This window comes from Curcuma longa, chromosome 5, assembly GCF_044706935.1.
Source record: "Curcuma longa cultivar G26 ecotype Majalengka, Jawa Barat chromosome 5, ITB_CL_G26_1.1, whole genome shotgun sequence".
Taxonomy (NCBI): domain Eukaryota; kingdom Viridiplantae; phylum Streptophyta; class Magnoliopsida; order Zingiberales; family Zingiberaceae; genus Curcuma; species Curcuma longa.
In genome coordinates this window covers 6,546,949-6,564,852 of record NC_133865.1, presented here as the reverse complement: position 1 = coordinate 6,564,852, position 17,904 = coordinate 6,546,949, and the positions used below count along the sequence as shown (strand labels likewise).

The window sequence follows — 17,904 nt, the reverse complement described above, 5'->3', positions numbered from 1 at the left end:
GCTTATGTTAGTTCTGTCAGGAACTCTTTATAGCTCTTTGTCACCCAGAGCAAAAATTCTTGAGTTGACCAGAGAAGAAGATGGGATTAAAAAAGCTTCTCTACCATTGATTACTCATTTGAACAAACTTGGTTAATTCAGAGCCATCTAATTCTCGATATAACTGAAGATATCGATCTTTCATGAGAAACCCAATCTCTTTTGCCCATGCTATTTGCTTCTTCCTGTTTGTATCTTCAATGAAAAACATGAGTTATTAGCTAAACAAAGAAAGACTGACCAACCTGAAATTGATAAACAATATAACCAAAAAAAGCAGAATAGTCACTATAACCTACATAAGTTCTTGAATAAGGTTTCTTACTTTCTTATGAAACAGAAAAAACTAGGAATTCTGTTCATTTCAAATAAGGACTAAGTTTCTAGTAGTTTAAGTTTAATGTAAGTTATGCAAAGGTGAAGTGCAGAAATGGACATTAAGGATTTTCATAGGACTTACCAGAACATCAAAGGAAAAAAGGCAGACGAGTCGGATTCAATCCTTGAGTTCACCATTGACCTTTAGCAAATCCGTTGCTGGGAATCGAGAAATATGAACTGTAAGTAGAGAGAAAACACTTGATCTAGTTTTGTGTTACTAATAGCATGGAAGAGAAAGTAATTACCTTGATCAGTGAAAAGATTGTTTCGCAAAAATTGAATGAATATACATGGAAGATCCTGTGTTAAGCCAACTGTATTGATGCAATCTTCAAAAGAAATTCAGTTCTGTATACCCATTTGAGAACTGCAAAAGTTCATCTATGTTCACTTGAGAGCTAGAGCAATTCATGTTCTGTATTCGGCTATGATTAATTGACTCGACTTCTGCTATAAAAATGCTAGAAACCGGTCTATGGTCGGAGAATTTCGATTCTCCACGTACATAAGAGAGTTGGTTGAGGCCACTTCCATACCACAGGATTCTATCACACCTAAGTATTTGAACAAGGTCATGAGTATATGTCTGTTGAATACATTCTGAAAGGAAGGAGTCTACCAAAGGTGTTACCATGCAGGTGTTCGACGTTTTTCTTTCAAGTTCATGTCGTCCCCTGTGTATCTGTCTGAGTTGTTTGAATATTTGTAAGTGGGAGGAAAATATATTTTCCCTTCATTCCAATCCAGAAATACCCGGCCACATCTTTGTTCTATCCGAAGCTGCTTTAAAGGAATAAATTTCTTGAAGATGTTCAGACAAAACTAAAATTTCTTGTAGATGAAAAGTTATTTGCCTAGCTACCTGATCTTTCTCCAACAGAGCTTTCCAGTTCCTCATTTCAACAAGAGCCTTGGCAGAGCGATACGAAAGAGAAATTCTGTAATTTAGATCCCCGAGCCAAATTATTCGACTACAAAGAAAGAGGATTGAAACCAACAACATGAGCTTTCTACATAATACAATTTAGGACTTATTTACCAAGCAAATTTGAACACACTTACTCATGCTCAAGGATAGTTTCAGGTGACCTTTCATCATAAAACCCACCAACCGGTGGGAATCTAGTCTTTCTTATAATCTCCATCACATCTGAATTCCTTCTTAGTTCATCTCCATCCTTCTGTCCGGAAGTCAAATGGCTGCAGATGAAGCAGAAGCTTGTTTGGTGCAAAGACATGCTAACCGAAATTGATCCCTGAGAAGAAACAGATTTAAGAATGCATCGTTCGAGTAATGTGGATTTCATATGTTTCATTCCTATTCATAATTAACTCCCAATCTCCTTGAAGAAATTAACAATCCCACACTTGCAGATGGCACATCTATTTCAATACAATGATTGAAAAAGAAAAGAAATTGCCCTTGATCAGGAATTTTCATAGTATATATGCACTGTAATTCTGAAAAAAAAAAAAAGAGTAAGTATGCACTATAAGCTAGATAAGATCTTATCGAATCATACCTTGTTACCGAGATAGCCCATCAACCCTCGGCCAACACAAGATACCTTCAAGTTCCTTATACTCTCTCTTATCTCCCCTCTTACCCATATGGTAAGAAATATTCCAACCATCTGCTTGCTTGCCACTAAATAATATCTGAAATAGCCATTTAAAAACATGTTTCTTTTCTTGTTGTCGAACATTGATGAAATAGCTTATATGAACATGAACAACTTTTATTTACTTACCTTGATTGCCCTGCCTCCATTGATGTGGAAGCTCCATAGCCATAGGACACCGGCGAATAGTATGTTGTTGTGCTAGGTGAATCTCCACTAATGTTATCATCATCTGAAGAGCCACCCCATCGATAATTGGGATCATAGTCACTTCTTCTGTTTGCAAACATGACTCGCTCACAAACACTATGCCGACGATCTAGCCTTGGCTGTGGAGCCAAAATATCTCCATCAATTCTCATACTACGGCTCAAGGACTGGAATGATCGACGTTGGAAAAAACTTGTTGGCCTAGTAGATGTTCCTTCGAAATCATCATCCAACTCCATAACTGGATTGGGAATAGGGGAGGGAGTCTGGAAGCTACCACTGCTGCTATTGCCGGCAAGATTGTTCAGTGTCTTTCTAATGAGAGCCACCCATTTCTTTGCAGGACCATTGTCTTCTGCTCCAAGAACATTTCCGGCATTAAGAGGGACAATTTCCTGAAATCTGAGGTTTCAAGTTTAACAACTTCACTGGATGCACTTGAAATGAGCTTATCGAAAATATGGAAAATGATGAAAATTTTGAATGTACCCAAGCACATATATGTCTGCAGCAGGTGAGGTATGAAGCCAATCATCAAGATTCAAGTTACCAGGTGGGGATTTGCCACCTACATTCCATGTAGCAACAAAGATCCTATCAACAAATGGAAGTTAGCAGTCATTTTAGCATTTGGATGAGTTATTTTTTGTCAATTATATATCTCTAGTTTGGAATACCTATAATGAAGAGTTTCAGTGACTTCAGATGCATTCAGATCAATCTTTCCTCGCCGAGCTTGATCAGATTTCTTCTTGGACAACCTCTCTAATGGCAGAGAAAATTAAAGAGATGAAGAGGAAGGATATTAAGTAGCACAATACCAAGCAACTTATGAAAGAAGATAATATTATTAATAAAAAGAAGAAGACAAGTTCTTTTGTGTGGTCTAAAGCTTTTTAGCAGAGAGGATGTACTGTTCGACCTGTTTTGCTTTTCTTGACAGAGAATGCTTCCATCCCTGCAATGCTGCCCCTCCATTCCTCCTCCCCTCCTGCAAAGAAACACACAATTCAAAATGAAACAAAAAGGGATGCAAGGCTGTGTTTTGCATGCAGGAATGAGCAGAAGAAGACCACTGATTGTGGAAATGACAATAAAAATTTCTTCTTTACAAAATTGTGACAGAAGAAGAAGACATCTTCCATATTTTCATATTCTTGCAGAAACAAGATAGAGGCTAATGAGGAAGACAGGTATGGTATCTACTACCTCTTCCAACATCATCTGAATGGAAGTCCTGGGTTTTGCCCCTGATGTTGAACCATTTTCTGACAAAGGCCTTGGACCATGAGAGCTGAAAGAGAAATTAGAAGAGAAAGAGTTCAGTTGGTAACCCATGAAGCTCGGCGCACCAATCACTCACCAAGAAGACAACAGCACACATCAAACCTTGCTTTTCTTCCAACTCCCATCTTTCATTGTTTCAGAATGTCCTCATGCAACTGACTCAGGCATTTGATAGAACACCAGGAAGAAGCCACTCCCCTCTTCCTCGCACTGTTTCTTGGATTCTCCCAAGAACTGGATGGCGAAGCAGAGATTTTTTATGGAAAATAAAGACGAGGTAGTCCTTTACTTCCCTTGCCAATCGACTTAGTAGCTAATTTTAACGTGTAACAAGACCAAAGGAAGTAGACAGGATCACTGCCAGATTCTCTTTAGAAAAAGAAAAAAAATTGCAATTTTTTGCCCTTTCCCCAGACGGCTTCTGATGTGAAGGCTTGGCGACTGAAGAAAGGAGACTATAAGTATAGATTCTGAGAACTGGGAGGTATGTAACCAAATGCATGGAAATGAAAAGGATTGGATTTTGGAGAAGGAGGAAGGAGAAGAAGGAGAAGGAGAAGGAGAAGAAAAGAATGGTGGTGGTGAGAGAGTGTGAAAGAGACAGAGGAGAAGGAGAAGGGGAAGGGGAAGGAGAAGGGAGTACTCTCTCCTTCAAATCCTTCTTCCTAGGAGTTGATTAAAGTATCCAATTTCAAGAGAATAAAGTGCTCCTCTTTCTCTCGCTTCTCTCAAGGCTTTTTACTCCAAATCCAAGACCAAACCAAAACAGTGAATGCAAGCAAACAATTCGTTAAGAAGCAGAAATTTCTAAAACAGAAAAACAACAAACAATAATAAATGTAAAACAAAAGCACGCCAGAATTGCTTGCTACCAATTAGGCAATTAGAATCTTCTCCTCACAGCAACTGGCTGCAGTCAGGTTTCAGCACCTCCTCACCTTGGCTTCTTCCATGGAGCAGGTAAACGGAAAACAAAAAGAAGCAAAGCAAAGCAAAGCATTCAGAGTCCTTCTGCAACATTCAAATGTGTGTGTGTGTTTCTGCATGGATATCTTTTTTTATTTTCTCTTTTCCTCCCTTTTTACAGTGTATTCTTCTTTCCTTCTTCCTCGAAATGCTTTAAAAATTCTTTACTAATTGTTCATCCTCAGTGAAACAAATTAAGGTTCCAACTCTGAACGGAAGGGATCGACTGAAACCTCATGATCCATCCACATCGAAGTTCATTGCCGGCTGGTTAACCTGACCTTTTTTCTACTACCTTCCTCAGGTTTGCCATGCAGAATCTGAACGTCTGGCTTCCTTTTGTTTTCTTAAATCGAGCCACTCATGTCCTTCTTTTCCCCTCACAAAGTATTCAAAATCCTCCTCGACCAATCAGCTGCGAGGCAACCATGCACATTCTCGGTTCACTACCCTGCTCCCAAGCATTTCAATACTTGACCGTCTTGGGATACTGTGTTCAAACTCTTTGGCACAGTCTTTAACAGTACAGCTTTGGCAATCAAGCACAGTAACAAACAACCATGACTGCAATAGAAAAACAATTCAACTACTCACCTCAATATAACAATGGATCTCCATAAACCAGCTGATCACAAACTTTAGGGGCTTCCATGTTTCAGAGCAAGGCGAGAAGCCTATAAATAAGGCCATGCAACTAAAAAAGGCACACCTAAACTTTGCTATAAGCTTGGCCCATGTGAGGTTATTACAGGATTTGTCAGTATCATGCGCCAATGATTAGTGACTTAAGATTCTCTTTGTCATCATAATCCATATCCATCCAGAACCGATTTCATCAAATCTGGAGACTAATAACGATCCAAGGGCGAGGGGAATTAGTCAAACAAGGTCGTCGGTCCGTACTGTGGCAAAGCATCTCTCTCTGTGGCTTTATGGAACTCCTCTCACTCACTCATCTAAGTGAACAGCTTCATTCATATCGAGCATGGAGAGTATTCTTGAGGCCTTTTTTTCCAGTGTCACTGTCCTTAAATTTGATGTATACGTACGCCTGCAAAGTACCTTTGGAACTGGGACTTAGCATTCTACTTCCATACACTGTAGTGAGCTCCTTTCTCTTCTTCCAGGACGTGACTTGCCTCGCTCGCATTTTCTCATGGACCACTGAGATCGAAAGCGACGGGGCTCGAACGGTATCTGATCCAGTGTGATCATCCTTTTGTCGCAGGATTTGACAGTCATTGTCATGCATGAATCAAGACTGGCTCGGTGGCTGAATCCCCCCTTTTTTTCTATTGTCTCTGAATAAAAAAGCATAAAGATGACAACAAAAGAAGGAGATTATTTCTCCTAATCTTCTATGTAATTATTGGTATATATATGACCAACTTTATCACATAAAAAGAATTTCAGACTACAAACTTTGATCTTCTTGATCCTCTTTTTGAATTTATATGTGGTTGCATGGTACATCTGGCTTTCCAGTTAAGATTATAGGAATTCTATTTCATATAAATTCGATTATTGCCAATCATTTGGTTCTTATTCTTTCACAAAAGTCAAATCTTTAAGTTCATATAAATTCGATTACCCCAGCATGGATACGCTCCTAGCTAGCTAATCCTGCCTGTCGGATTTCCGCGCGCCTCTAGATTCTGGTGTTTGACCGAATCCCTCTAGATTCTGCTTCCCTCCACGTCAGCCCCTTGTTCCTTGGGGGCGCTGACCGTTCTTCTTCTTTTCCAAGTAAAGAACTCAACGTCCTAAACACGTGTCGTGCTATGATCGATGAGGCGGAAGCTTCAAGGATCGACGGGGGAAGATGTCGGAGGTGTTCGACCCGGCAGTGGCGAAGAGCCCCGAGGCCGGGGACGGCGAGGGCGGCCGCCGAGTCATCTGCAAGTTTGGATCACACGCCGGAGGACCACAACTCTCTCCTTCCCAGATTAAGAGCCATAAGCAACTCTCTATACCACTTCAATTGTAAGTTTATACTCTTAATTTTCCTTAAGCATGAGACTGGCAAGAACATAGTTTCCTGGAACATATCAAAATGAGTGACCTGTGGCAACACAAGCAGAAATATGTTATGTCCCTAATTTAATTCTTGATGAATTTACCTCTAATTTCTCTCTTCTCCATCATTTATCTCTGGGGCATAAAGTATCCTATAAACTGAAGTCCAACTTTCAGAAAGGTTAAGGATAATCAACAGTAAGAATTGATTTGATTTGGATATAGACATCTTAAAACTATTAGTACACTTTGGTATTGTTGCCACAGAAACATCAGAGGATTTGTATAGTAGCTACGATTTGGCTTTCTGGAGAAAACATCAGTGATCTGATTGGCTTTTGCACTACACTCCATTTTGAGCAAGAGTTAGATCTAATAGCCTGCCTTCACTTCATGGCACTAACAATTTCAGTTTGATGAGCTTTGTAAGGGTTGGTCCTCAAATATTTGAATGCTAGGGCCATGCTAAAGATTTAACTTACAACTTTCAGATTGTTCGTCTTGAGAATTTGATTGCTAACGAAGTCATCGTTGTCATTGAGGCCTACAAAACATTGAGAGAGAGCCAAGTTTTAAGAGATCTCAGTGGAAAATTTGCTTTTGTTCTGTTTGATAGCACATCAAATTTCGCCTTAACGTTGGCACACACCAGAAGTTCTATATCTATGCTTCTTAGTTTGAACTTGATCCCTTTGTTTGCTTCATGTTCTTCATTTTCAAGCTACTAAATAATCTACAATTCGAGGAACCAGTCATCACATTGTCTATTGAAGAGAAGATCTTTAAGTTCATAATTCCATTCATCTGTTTCTGATCGATCATCAAGCAAATCCTTCAAAGAGTCGATATATATTTATACATATGCAATAGTAAATCGGCAAGTTTAATTTGTGTGAAGCATCAAAGAGGAAAAGTATTAGTCGAAAGCAAATGAAGCTCAGAAACTCTGCTATCTCTTTCGAGGACGACTGCCTTTTCCCGTATAGCGACAATTCTGCGGGTTGCTTTTGTGGCAAGAAAAGTTTAAGAGCCGTGTGCTACAACTCTTGCCAGTTGCGCTAGGAAACAAGCAATTCTGCATGCGTGATGCTTCAATTCATGGAGCCCTGACTGATTGCCAGAATCTTGAACCGATGAACTACTTTTTCTTTCGCAGTCATTTTTATTCCATCCCCACATTGAAGTGAAGTCCGTCGAACTAATTCGAATTCGATCGTTAAATTTAGAGATTTTAAAAGTTTGATGGAGATGTCAATGGCAGCCGGTGGCCGCGCGGAGCCATGGGCTCGGGCCTATTAGATTTTGTCGGGTCTGACTCAGGCCTATGATTGTAGATGGGAGCCGAGAGCACACTTTTAGAAAGCAAGCAAGTGGGGGAAAGATGATTAAGCTAAACAAAGAAAAGCTCAATTATGGCAATCGAAATAGAAAAACACAGTCACAAAATTTATATAATCATTAATTAAATCATGCTATTAAAGAGATTAATTATGTTAGAATATTTTTTAAAGCAAAAAACGCAAAAATAAAAATTATAATTTAATGTAAATATTAAATTAAGATTCCAAAATAAATATTGCTTAAGCTGAGCCTTTTGGATCAAAATTATAGTATTCAAATGCCATCAATGTGATGGTAAGAAATAAGATATTTTTCTCAAATAATTAAGATTTAAAATTCATACAATATATGTATGTGACGTTTGAACAACTAATGCAACACTAGAATGCAATATCATGAGTCACATTGTTTCTTAAATTTATTTGATAGATAGAATATAAGATTAAAACATATATCTCACATTGTTTCTTAAATTTATTTGATATTATGAGATCAAAACGTATATCTTAGAATAATCAGTGTAATTTGGATGTCTGATATAAAAATAATAAATCTTTTCTATTCCTTAGGAAGGAATATATTATCATAGAGAGTGGCTCCTTAAAGCAATTAAAGCTCACCATTGGGCATGCTAAAAAAGACAATATTATCAATTTCCTTTTCCCTTGGGACCACTCTCGATTGCAATTTTTTTTTTATAAAATAGTAATTTGATTCAACTTTTTTTGTAGCCCACCACAAAAATATACAATAAAATAAGATAAAATAAAATAAAATGCCTGTTTTTCTACAAATTTAACGATACAGATTAATAATTAGTTACTACTCTCATTCTTTCACTTTGCTTTGTTCTCATCTATTTATCTCTACTTTCCTCATCTCAGCTCATCCTCCTTCCTCAGCTTGATCTCTCTCTCTCTCTCTCTCTTCTCTGCCAAACCAGAAACAGCAGCTTGGCTTTTCTACTGTTCTATTTATCGCATGCAGAAGGTTCAGTTTGTGCACCATGAGAGGCTGAAGCTGCCAGCATGATCTGATCTTTCTGATCTCCTTGATCTCTGCTTCAATCATGTTCAGGCAGCTGGTCAGGTCATCTGGCAGTTTCAACTGCTGATGGGGGCACAGGAGAAGAACCTAACCCTAATTCTGTAATGGTTTCTGAAGCACACCGCGAAGTGTGTTGATCTCTACCGAATGCTGTTTTGTTTGTTTGTTTGTTTGTCTTCTTTTCAAGGTCCTTTTTGATGAGCAAGTTGGAGGATAGAACTGGAGGTTTTTAATTTGTTCCAGCTAAATTAATTTGGTGAGTGCTCTTTAATTAAATCTGAATTCACGGGTTCTATATGCGACTTCATCAGAAACTTTGATGAGCTTCTGATTAACTTCTTTTCTTCTTTTTTATGTGAATTTTTTTCTTTCAAGACTTTTTGTCAAATTTTCTGGTTAGAAGTTGAAATTGAATAGATTTTCCTTTATTTTTTCCCTGCAATTAGTAGGAAATTAATCCTTGTGATCACAATCCAAGAAATTTTCTTCAGAAACTGGATGATTGACTGTTTTTTTTTAAATAACAATTGTTGTTAAAAATTGTTAATTTGAACCTTCTTCCATCTCTCTCTATCTATATATTCATTGTGATCTGACTCGATGATCAGATAATTTTCATAGGATCAGATCAATCATTCAGCATGTTTTTTCTAGCAATTAGCATGAAGATCTACATGCAATGATGCAATAATAATTAATTCGATCGAAAGGAAAAAAGAACTTCTGACCAAAGAACAGGGGGAAAAATGAACTGGTGAGTTTGATTGTTCTTCACTGAGGATGTATGAAAGCTTAATTACTTCTGTGGTGAACACACTAAATAGTCATCTGCAAGTTTACAAATGATTATTTTTTGTAATGAAGCTCCAAAGAGTTAATTATAAGAATGTTAATATATATTAATTTATTTGTTTTGTTATGTAAATTGGAATGAAAAACTATTTATGTGTAGCTAGATCGATTTAATCATCTCAACCAACTAAATGGAGTTGTTTAATTACTTTATGCATCATGATAGATTTAATAAAATCGACTTGACCAATTAGATTAGACTCAAACTTGTTTGTCCAAGAAACCAAGTTGACTACACTTAATGACTACTATTGGATTGATGCAAGTTGATCAAGTACTGATTGATTTAGTTATTTACATTTTTTTTATAATCTAAATTTTCAGTTCTTCAAACCGATTAATTTTGATTGACCTAATTTCATAGAAGTTTCCTCGACCAATCATTTAGAAAGTACTTACGTTTAAGCCACCAACATCTGACCTTCACTATCGATCCATCATTGTAAAGCGTTATGCTTTATTTGGGTATTAGAATCATGAGCTAGGTTGCTCCTCCAGGTGGTAGTCCGACTCAAGTAATCCTACTTCATGCTACTTTTCATAGTTTTTATATCAAATAGAAAATATACATACTTTCGTCGAGAATCAAACCGTACACATAGTGCTCTAGAGAACACTACTATTACACTGTGCCCTAGGGGTATTTAGTCATTTACACTATAAAAAAAATGATAAATCCCAATTAGCCCCATTGACTATCTCAAGTGGCCGCCACCTTAGCCCCACAGAAGTTTCCCACCGACCACCAGGGTAAATCGGGAAGTAGCTCGACACCCAGCATCCTTTGAATTTGGAGATTCCTATAAATAGTCATTTACATTATAGTAGTATGATCAAGTTGAGTTGATCGATTAATTGAATTACTGGTGCCTTGACAGATTAAATTGGCCAAATTAGGTTGATGATCCACTAAATCTAAGCTATAGTTGGATCAAGTTAACCTAGTTGCTGGTCTACCAGATTAGACTAACTCAATTCGGTTGAGCAATTATATAACTCGTTAAACCCTACCGATGTATCAAATTGGACTAACTCAAAAATAATCAAACCGAATTAATTTGATAATTTGAGACACCCATGAAGTCACCCGAAACAATCAGAATGCTGCAATATATTCACAGGTTGGTCTTCTAAAATACTTCACCATCTTGCAACATTGCTACATGAAGGAATATATTCACAGGTTTGACTTCGAAAATTGCTTCATGATCTTGTTAAATGCTTCATGATCTTGTTACTAGATAAGGCAGTGAGTGGTGAAGCTTCAGGAATGAACAAGTTGTGTCGACAAAATCTCTGATTCATACTGTGAAGTCTTATCAAAATCTTGTATCATATATGTATACATACGTATGCTAATGCATACTGAAACAAATCAACATCGTCGTCAACATGGTACCCATTATTCGACTGAAGTGGGACGAGCAAAAAACACAACCGGGCATCAACCTATGCAAATACTGGAGCAATCGACTCACTGTGCATCGACGAGCGGTTGGCGAACTGCCCGGAGTTGCACAGAGTTCTCCCAGCAGTGCTCAAAGCCGTAATGGGGGTGCCTCTCGTACCATGTCTCCTGCTGCACATGTGTGTCCCAGTGCTCACCGCTGCTGCTCTTGCCATACTTGTGCACCCATCCTGAGCCATTGTGCCCCTCGCCCCATGTGCGATTCCACCGCTCACCGTACTGCCCTTCCCACCATGTTTCGCCCTGCTTTACCCCATGGCCACTTGCATCAAAGTGTTCATCCCATTTATCACCCCATTTTGACCATCTACCGTCGCCTTCCGACCTGTCGGCCCACTTGTCGGTGTACTTCATGCTGCCACCTTTACCATCAAACTTCTCCCCCCACCTGCAACAACACGATTAGTCATAAGAACTTTAGTTTGGTAGTATCCATGCAGTGGAGTGGAGGTTTCAGTTCAAACTGTGATATTACTAGATAGGCAAATACATGCATCATCTAAAGCTAAATACAGGACAAAATTTTAGATATTTTATATGTATAAAAGTTAACCACACTGGATTTTTTTTTTCTCATTTCTGTTTGTTTGATCCATCAAAGCACATCCCTACCTCATATTTGAACTTTGAAAGCATGCAAGAAGCTGTAAATTCTTTAGTTTGGTAAGGTTGTCAATGCTTATGATTAAATGTGCAATGATGCAAAATTTCTCAAACACATCGATCCTTACAGGTTTTACAATTGATCAATGTGTACAGCCATATGATTTTACACCTTATATCTCTTTTTTGGATGGCAATTGAGGGTGCTTCATTTAATTTACCAACTCTCCCGCACTAGATTTGATTAATCATCCTCATGTTCCTCTCTTTATATTATTTGATTACTTAAAAACATATAATATAATCCTCCTACATTGTTGGCTTGAACAAGAAAAACACAAACTTGCTCATTCTAAAAAAGTAACCACTAGAGAGATCAAATAATAAAGCAACAGAAATTCATAATAAAAGTTAATAACTCCCAAATTGCTTGCCTTGTAGCTAATTCATATATCAAATTGGCACACAAAAATGTAACATGTGTATGAAATGAATTTGAATAAGCTCATAAAGGCAAAGACAAAAAGTTAGGCCTTCACAATATAAAAAGGGCAGCTCGGTACATGAAACTTCCGCCAATGCGGGATACCGGGGAAAAGTCTATCGTACACAATTTTATCCTTGCTTTGCAAGAAACTGCTTCCGAGACTCAAACTCATGACCTCTAGGTCACACGATAAAAACTTTACCATGGTACCAAGACTCCCCTTCATCCTCAATATACATCCTCAATATTTTAACACCAAAATTAGAGAAAACAAATTAAATGGGTTTAGCTAAGAAGTTTCAGTGAATATTACTGTCACTTCTGGTTGCATCAGAAAATAAATTTTTTAAAAAAGAGAATAAACAGAATAGTGTTTGAACCATACCTTTCATGCCAAACATGAGCATGGCCAGCATCTAATGGTGTTGTTGGATCTATACTGCACCATTTATGAGCCCATTTCTCTGTTTGCCCAGAAGTGTCATAGTGCTCCCACCACTTCTCATGCCATTCATCACCCTCCCCATTCTTTCCCCACTTGTCAGCAGTCTTCTCCATATGGATGAGCCCGCTCATCATGTCCTAGGACAATCAAAAACATTTATAGTGAAACATTTGCACCCAGTCGTTCCAATATTGAAAAGACAATTAAGACACACCTGGCCCATTGATTCCTTCCAATACTCACGCCAAACATTGCCAAATGCATCACGACCAGACTTCTCCGAGCCTAGCTCTTTATAATCGTATTGATCAGCTGCCTCCCAGAACTTATCTTCCCACTCAATCATTTCATCAGCACTTACACCCCGAGTCAGTGTCCATTTACAAATCACTCCATCAGGTCTTTGTTCTATGCCAGTTTCTCTCCACCATTTAGAGCCATCTGGATTGATACCATATTCTGATGCTGCATTACTATTGCTAAGAGCTTCAGCAGCCTCAGCAGCATGACTTGAGAATAAATTATCAAGTTTTTTCTCCTCTTCTGCAATTGTAATGCCTTCTGTGGTCTCTGTTTCCACTTTATCAACCATAACAAGGGATTGAAGAGGTGGAAGAGGAGGATTATGCAGGCCGTCTAGTAATGTGCTCTCTAGTGGGATCGCAAGAAAATCAATAGTCTTTTCTTTCTCAATCACTATGTTGGATGCATATGGTTTTGAAATGGTTTTCTTTGCAGATTTCAAGTCTCTTATACTGTCTGGAGGTGACCATGACCAAAAATCTGGGCCAGGAGTTGCATTTTGTTTAACATCTGATTTGTTGAGAGATGAATATCCACCCTGCAACCCTGCCATACCAATGGGTTCCAGTAAAAACAACTAAATGGTTGTTATTGGATATAGATTAAGTGAAACACTTCAACAACTAACAAAGGGTAATTTGCTTGCATGCTAAAAGGGTAATTTGCTTGCATGCTAAAATACTTCAACAAGAAAACATTCTAAATACAAAAGTTTGGCTGAAGGACTGAGGAATATGAAATGGATAGATAAACTAATGTGCTGGGAAAGTATGGAGATTGTCTGAGGCTATGTTCTATGGTGAGTGGACTGTTTTTCAAGGAACCTGAAGTGTGCACCATCAAGAATTACCAACTCAACAACTTTGAACTGCTAATCTAATTTAGCAATAAGTCGTGGCTTCAACATAAGCTATTCAGATATTTGAAGGTAACTACAAGAGCCCAACAGGAACTGAATCCTTCAAATGGATCACTTCAAATTGAAATAGTAATTCATCTATGATACTCTAGAGTTGCATCACCTGGTTAAAATTAAGAAGATCCAAATGAAAAAAATCAAGCTTTTGCACTCATCCACCATCCATTGTATCTAACAGACTTCTGAACAATTGATTCACACTAAACCAATCAACAAATAGCATCATCTGTCCTATAAATCACAACCGCAGCCAATTGTACCACAATCAAAGTTAATGTACTGTTTTTTTCATCAAATGAACAAAAATAATTTTAAAAAAAAATTGAAATCTTCAAGTGTCATCTCATAAGAAAAAAGAGAAAGTATAACAGTGTCAGTTAATTGCTACAAAATATTCATCTTTTAGAAGATAGTTCTGATTGATCAGATAAGACTTAAGAGCTGAGATCTATGCACCTGACAAATAAAATATTCTTGCACCTAGTATCCATTAGTCTCAAATCTATAATATATCCAAACAAAGAGAGTAGATTAACTAATATGTATATTGGAGGATATTCCAGATATTCCTTGCTTGAGTAATACTTAGTACAATAAATGATAAATATGAACAAAGAAATATGTATAGCATGCAAAGTAATGCAAGTGTTATTCCATAGATGCTGAAATATGTTAGAATATATGCTGTCGCAAGGTTCTGAAAGGTCAAACATTAGCAATGACAAAGGAACTAACAATTTTGTATGCCATTGCTACGGAGAATGAATTCATGAAAATTAAGACTAGCACAAACCGGGAGAGCTCAAAATAATTTCCCTGGCATATGCCTATTCCTATACCTGCATCAACAGGCACATCCTGTTCATAGCATGTCAAAAACAGAAAGCCACAACAATGAGATACTGGCAGGGAGCAAAATGATCATCAGAAAGCCAGAGATGAGTAGAATCAGAAATTATCATTTGGAATTCCTGTGCCCTTATTTTCATTTGCAATGCTAAAGATGCCTAGTTCCTAGCTAGATCAGATTAAATATTCTCCACACTATGTATTCTTCATTTAGCCGAACCGTCCCCGGGGCAATGGTGCCGCGGTAGGACATCCAGGTTGTCACCCAGGCACCTACAGTTCGATCCCCAGCTACGGCGTATTTACAGGAATTTTTCTCCAAATGGGGAGCGCAATCAAAGGATGCTGGGCGTCTATGGCCGCTGCGTGCACTTCCCGATTTACCCTAATGGCCGGTGGGAAACTTCCGTGGGGCCGGGCCGGTCACCCCCAGAGATAGTCAATGGGGCTAATTGGGATTTATCATTTTTTTCATTTAGCCGAACCCACTTTGTGGAATAAAAGCTTGATTGTTATTGTTGTATGTATTCTGCATTTAACTATGAGTATAATGCTACTGGCTTGGATTACTAATACAACAATGTATAATAGTATAACCCATCTTTCCTTTTGTTCCTTAAATAAGATATCGCTTACTACCTGATCAGTGAAACAGCCATGGCTAAGATTATGTGAAAATAGGAAGTAAGCTGTTCCACCTGATTTGACTAGAATAAATATCGCAATCAACAAAGCTGCATACCAACAATAAAAGTGATTCCTATTAAGGGGTACAAAAACCGCCAATGCTATTTCCTAGACTAAATGAAAAAAGTTGAGATTTGTGTTTAACCTGAGCAACCAGAATCAAAATTGTCTTAACCCCATGATTGTAAATCTTAATCCTATTTTTTGAAAGACTAGGTGATCTCAATGATATAGCCTTGTAAATAGCTCAACAAATGGATAAAATTCATCTATATGACACCAAACGATTGAGACAAACATGGCTTGATTGTGAAAGTATTAAAACAGAACAAGGTTTGATAAATAACATATGTTTGGTGTTATAGAGATGCAGAGTGGATTGAAAAGTTTGGATTGAAGAAAACCACTATCAAGCATTCACAAGGACAGTATATAACTCCCTATCTAATCTGAAAACTAGTTCATCAATGTCACTATATCATGACAGAATGGTAAAGGATAATGTAAAAGATGTCCAGTAATTCAATAATCAACTCATGCTCCTTGATAACTGTGTAGATCACATAAGGACTTGCATCCGAAAAAAGTTATTTGATGCCAAGAACTAATGGGTATTATCAATATCGTGAGAGATCAGTTCATCACGCAGAGAATTATTCTTGTGAACATCTTGGTATTGAATTATTAAAGTTAATTTTTGGCAAACATTTAATTTTTAATTTTTTAGGCATTAGCTATGTCAAAGATTATGCCTCTTGATAGAGAATCATCTACATGTTTATTCTAACAGTCATGCCTTAGAGTCAAGGATCACCTTTTATCCATAAAATGGATAGATTGCTAGGCCTGAAAATTTCTTCATACAAGGTTAGAGAAATTTCTTTTGCTTTCAGTTATTCTTTTGATTATTATTCTTCTACAAAGGTTAGAGAGATCTTGGGCCATCGATATATTATTTACCACCGTTTGAGAAAAGATCGCATGTTAAGATGACACTGTTTTTCTTCACAATCATATAAGCAAATTAAAAGAGCAGGGGTTAGAATCACCTTCTTGAGTCGACAGATCAGAGACGTCCGGTGTCGACCTTACTTCAGAAGCGCTTGGGGGAGGGACTTCCTTGATGAGTGCTCGAGCAGCGGCAATGGCCGCGGCGGCGCGGTCGATGACCTGGAGGCGCTGGACCCGGTCCCGCTCCTCGGCGGGCACCTGAAGGAGCTCGTTGAAGCGTTTCGTCTTGTCCTCCAGAGAAGGCAACGGCTCCACTAGGCGGCGAACTTCAAGCGAATGCTCGACCTGGCGGTCGCGCTCCCGATCCATGGCCTTCTTCCACATGTCGAGGTAGGAGTCGCCGCCGGGCTTGGCGGAGCCCCGGAGCCTCCAGCATCGCCGCAGAGGATGCAGGAGTGGGCCGCCAAGGCCGGCCTGGGCGCGTGAGCTGCCAAAGTGCACCGACATCTACAAGATTAGGGACGGCGAAGCGTCGAGAGACTGAGAGCCGAGGGAAGAAGAAGCAGTGGAGGCTCTTAAGCTGCGAATAAAAAGCTATTTCTTTTCTTTATTTTTTCTTTATTTTTAAGGAATTATCAAATTACTCCTAAAATTTAATAGTTCTTTTAAAACCCCTCTCAAATTTCATTAATGCCAAAATATCTATCAATGTATTTTATTGAGATTAAAATATCTATTTTATTAAATCATTGCTTAATTTTTTTTCCATAATAAATATTACAAAATATTGGGCTACGTTGGAAGTTACCCTTATTTTTGAAAATTTGAAATTAATAATAATTCTTGGGCTATGTTAGAAGTTACCCTTATTTTTGTAAAGGTGAGTTATTGCTTTATTTTACTTTTTTTATTTCTTTAAAAAAAAAAAAGAAAAGAAAAGAAAAGCGTTTGCTTCAGATGGAACGCGTGGGCGATGCTTACTTCGTCGCCACTCTCGGAAAAGATTTTAATTTAATTTAATTTTAGGATTTTCAGTAATTTGTTTTCAATGACGAAGATCAAAGTAAAAATAATATTTTATTATATTTTTTAATTAAATTTTAAACGATATTTTTTAATAGCAACAACCAACGACACACATGGCGAGGCAAGTGACGAGCAGCAAATTCACAGATGCAAGCACCTGCTCGTCCATGAAAGAGAGCACATAGATTTTTTATATTAACTTCATTAACACAGCATTATTAATAAAGAAAAGGAAGTCCATCGAAATTCTATGATATGGGACTATCCCCATGCATTGTTTTATATAACATTAATTAACAATTAATATTATTCTGGACTGATTTTGAACAATTAATTTCTCATTCATTTTTAATCGATTTTGAGTAAATTAATAGTCTAGATCCATTTACGCGAAACGTAGATTTT

General features: G+C 37.8%; 2 protein-coding genes across 3 annotated transcripts; both read right to left on the bottom strand.

Annotated features, from left to right (window-relative positions):
* Positions 1 to 751: 751 nt before the first annotated feature.
* On the bottom strand, positions 752 to 3,671 carry LOC141828887 (type IV inositol polyphosphate 5-phosphatase 7-like). 2 transcript variants are annotated; one of them, XM_074716273.1, is made up of 11 exons: positions 3,642 to 3,671; positions 3,459 to 3,546; positions 3,175 to 3,243; positions 2,930 to 3,017; positions 2,742 to 2,846; positions 2,172 to 2,654; positions 1,944 to 2,079; positions 1,483 to 1,676; positions 1,283 to 1,391; positions 1,052 to 1,200; positions 752 to 974 (listed from the first exon to the last, which is right to left on the bottom strand). In XM_074716273.1, the coding sequence occupies exons 1-11, from the start codon at positions 3,669 to 3,671 to the stop codon at positions 752 to 754; spliced, it is 1,674 nt and encodes a 557-aa protein (XP_074572374.1). The 2 variants fall into 2 exon arrangements, with proteins under 2 accessions (XP_074572374.1, XP_074572375.1); XM_074716274.1 differs by having other exon boundaries at positions 3,462 to 3,546.
* Positions 3,672 to 11,021: 7,350 nt separating this feature from the next.
* LOC141829499 (protein LIKE EARLY STARVATION, chloroplastic) lies at positions 11,022 to 17,004 on the bottom strand. The gene is made up of 4 exons (XM_074716989.1): positions 16,572 to 17,004; positions 12,979 to 13,613; positions 12,705 to 12,901; positions 11,022 to 11,617 (listed from the first exon to the last, which is right to left on the bottom strand). Exons 1-4 carry the CDS (start codon positions 16,978 to 16,980, stop codon positions 11,236 to 11,238), a joined length of 1,623 nt encoding a protein of 540 aa, XP_074573090.1. The 5' UTR covers positions 16,981 to 17,004; the 3' UTR covers positions 11,022 to 11,235.
* Between the last annotated feature and the right edge of the window lie 900 nt (positions 17,005 to 17,904).

What these genes read in the sequence shown, in the direction of transcription:
- LOC141828887 (XM_074716273.1), bottom strand. Translation starts at nt 3,671, where the DNA reads ATGAAAGATGGGAGTTGGAAGAAAAGCAAG. An exon ending in TGTCAAGAAAAGCAAAACAG is followed by an intron (nt 3,018 to 3,174) that starts GTCGAACAGTAC and finishes CTCTGCCATTAG; the next exon opens with AGAGGTTGTCCAAGAAGAAA. An exon ending in CTCTGTTGGAGAAAGATCAG is followed by an intron (nt 1,201 to 1,282) that starts GTAGCTAGGCAA and finishes CCTTTAAAGCAG; the next exon opens with CTTCGGATAGAACAAAGATG.
- LOC141829499 (XM_074716989.1), bottom strand. Translation starts at nt 16,980, where the DNA reads ATGTCGGTGCACTTTGGCAGCTCACGCGCCCAGGCCGGCCTTGGCGGC. An exon ending in TGATCTGTCGACTCAAGAAG is followed by an intron (nt 13,614 to 16,571) that starts GTGATTCTAACC and finishes TTGGTATGGCAG; the next exon opens with GGTTGCAGGGTGGATATTCA. An exon ending in GCTCATGTTTGGCATGAAAG is followed by an intron (nt 11,618 to 12,704) that starts GTATGGTTCAAA and finishes GTGTTGTTGCAG; the next exon opens with GTGGGGGGAGAAGTTTGATG.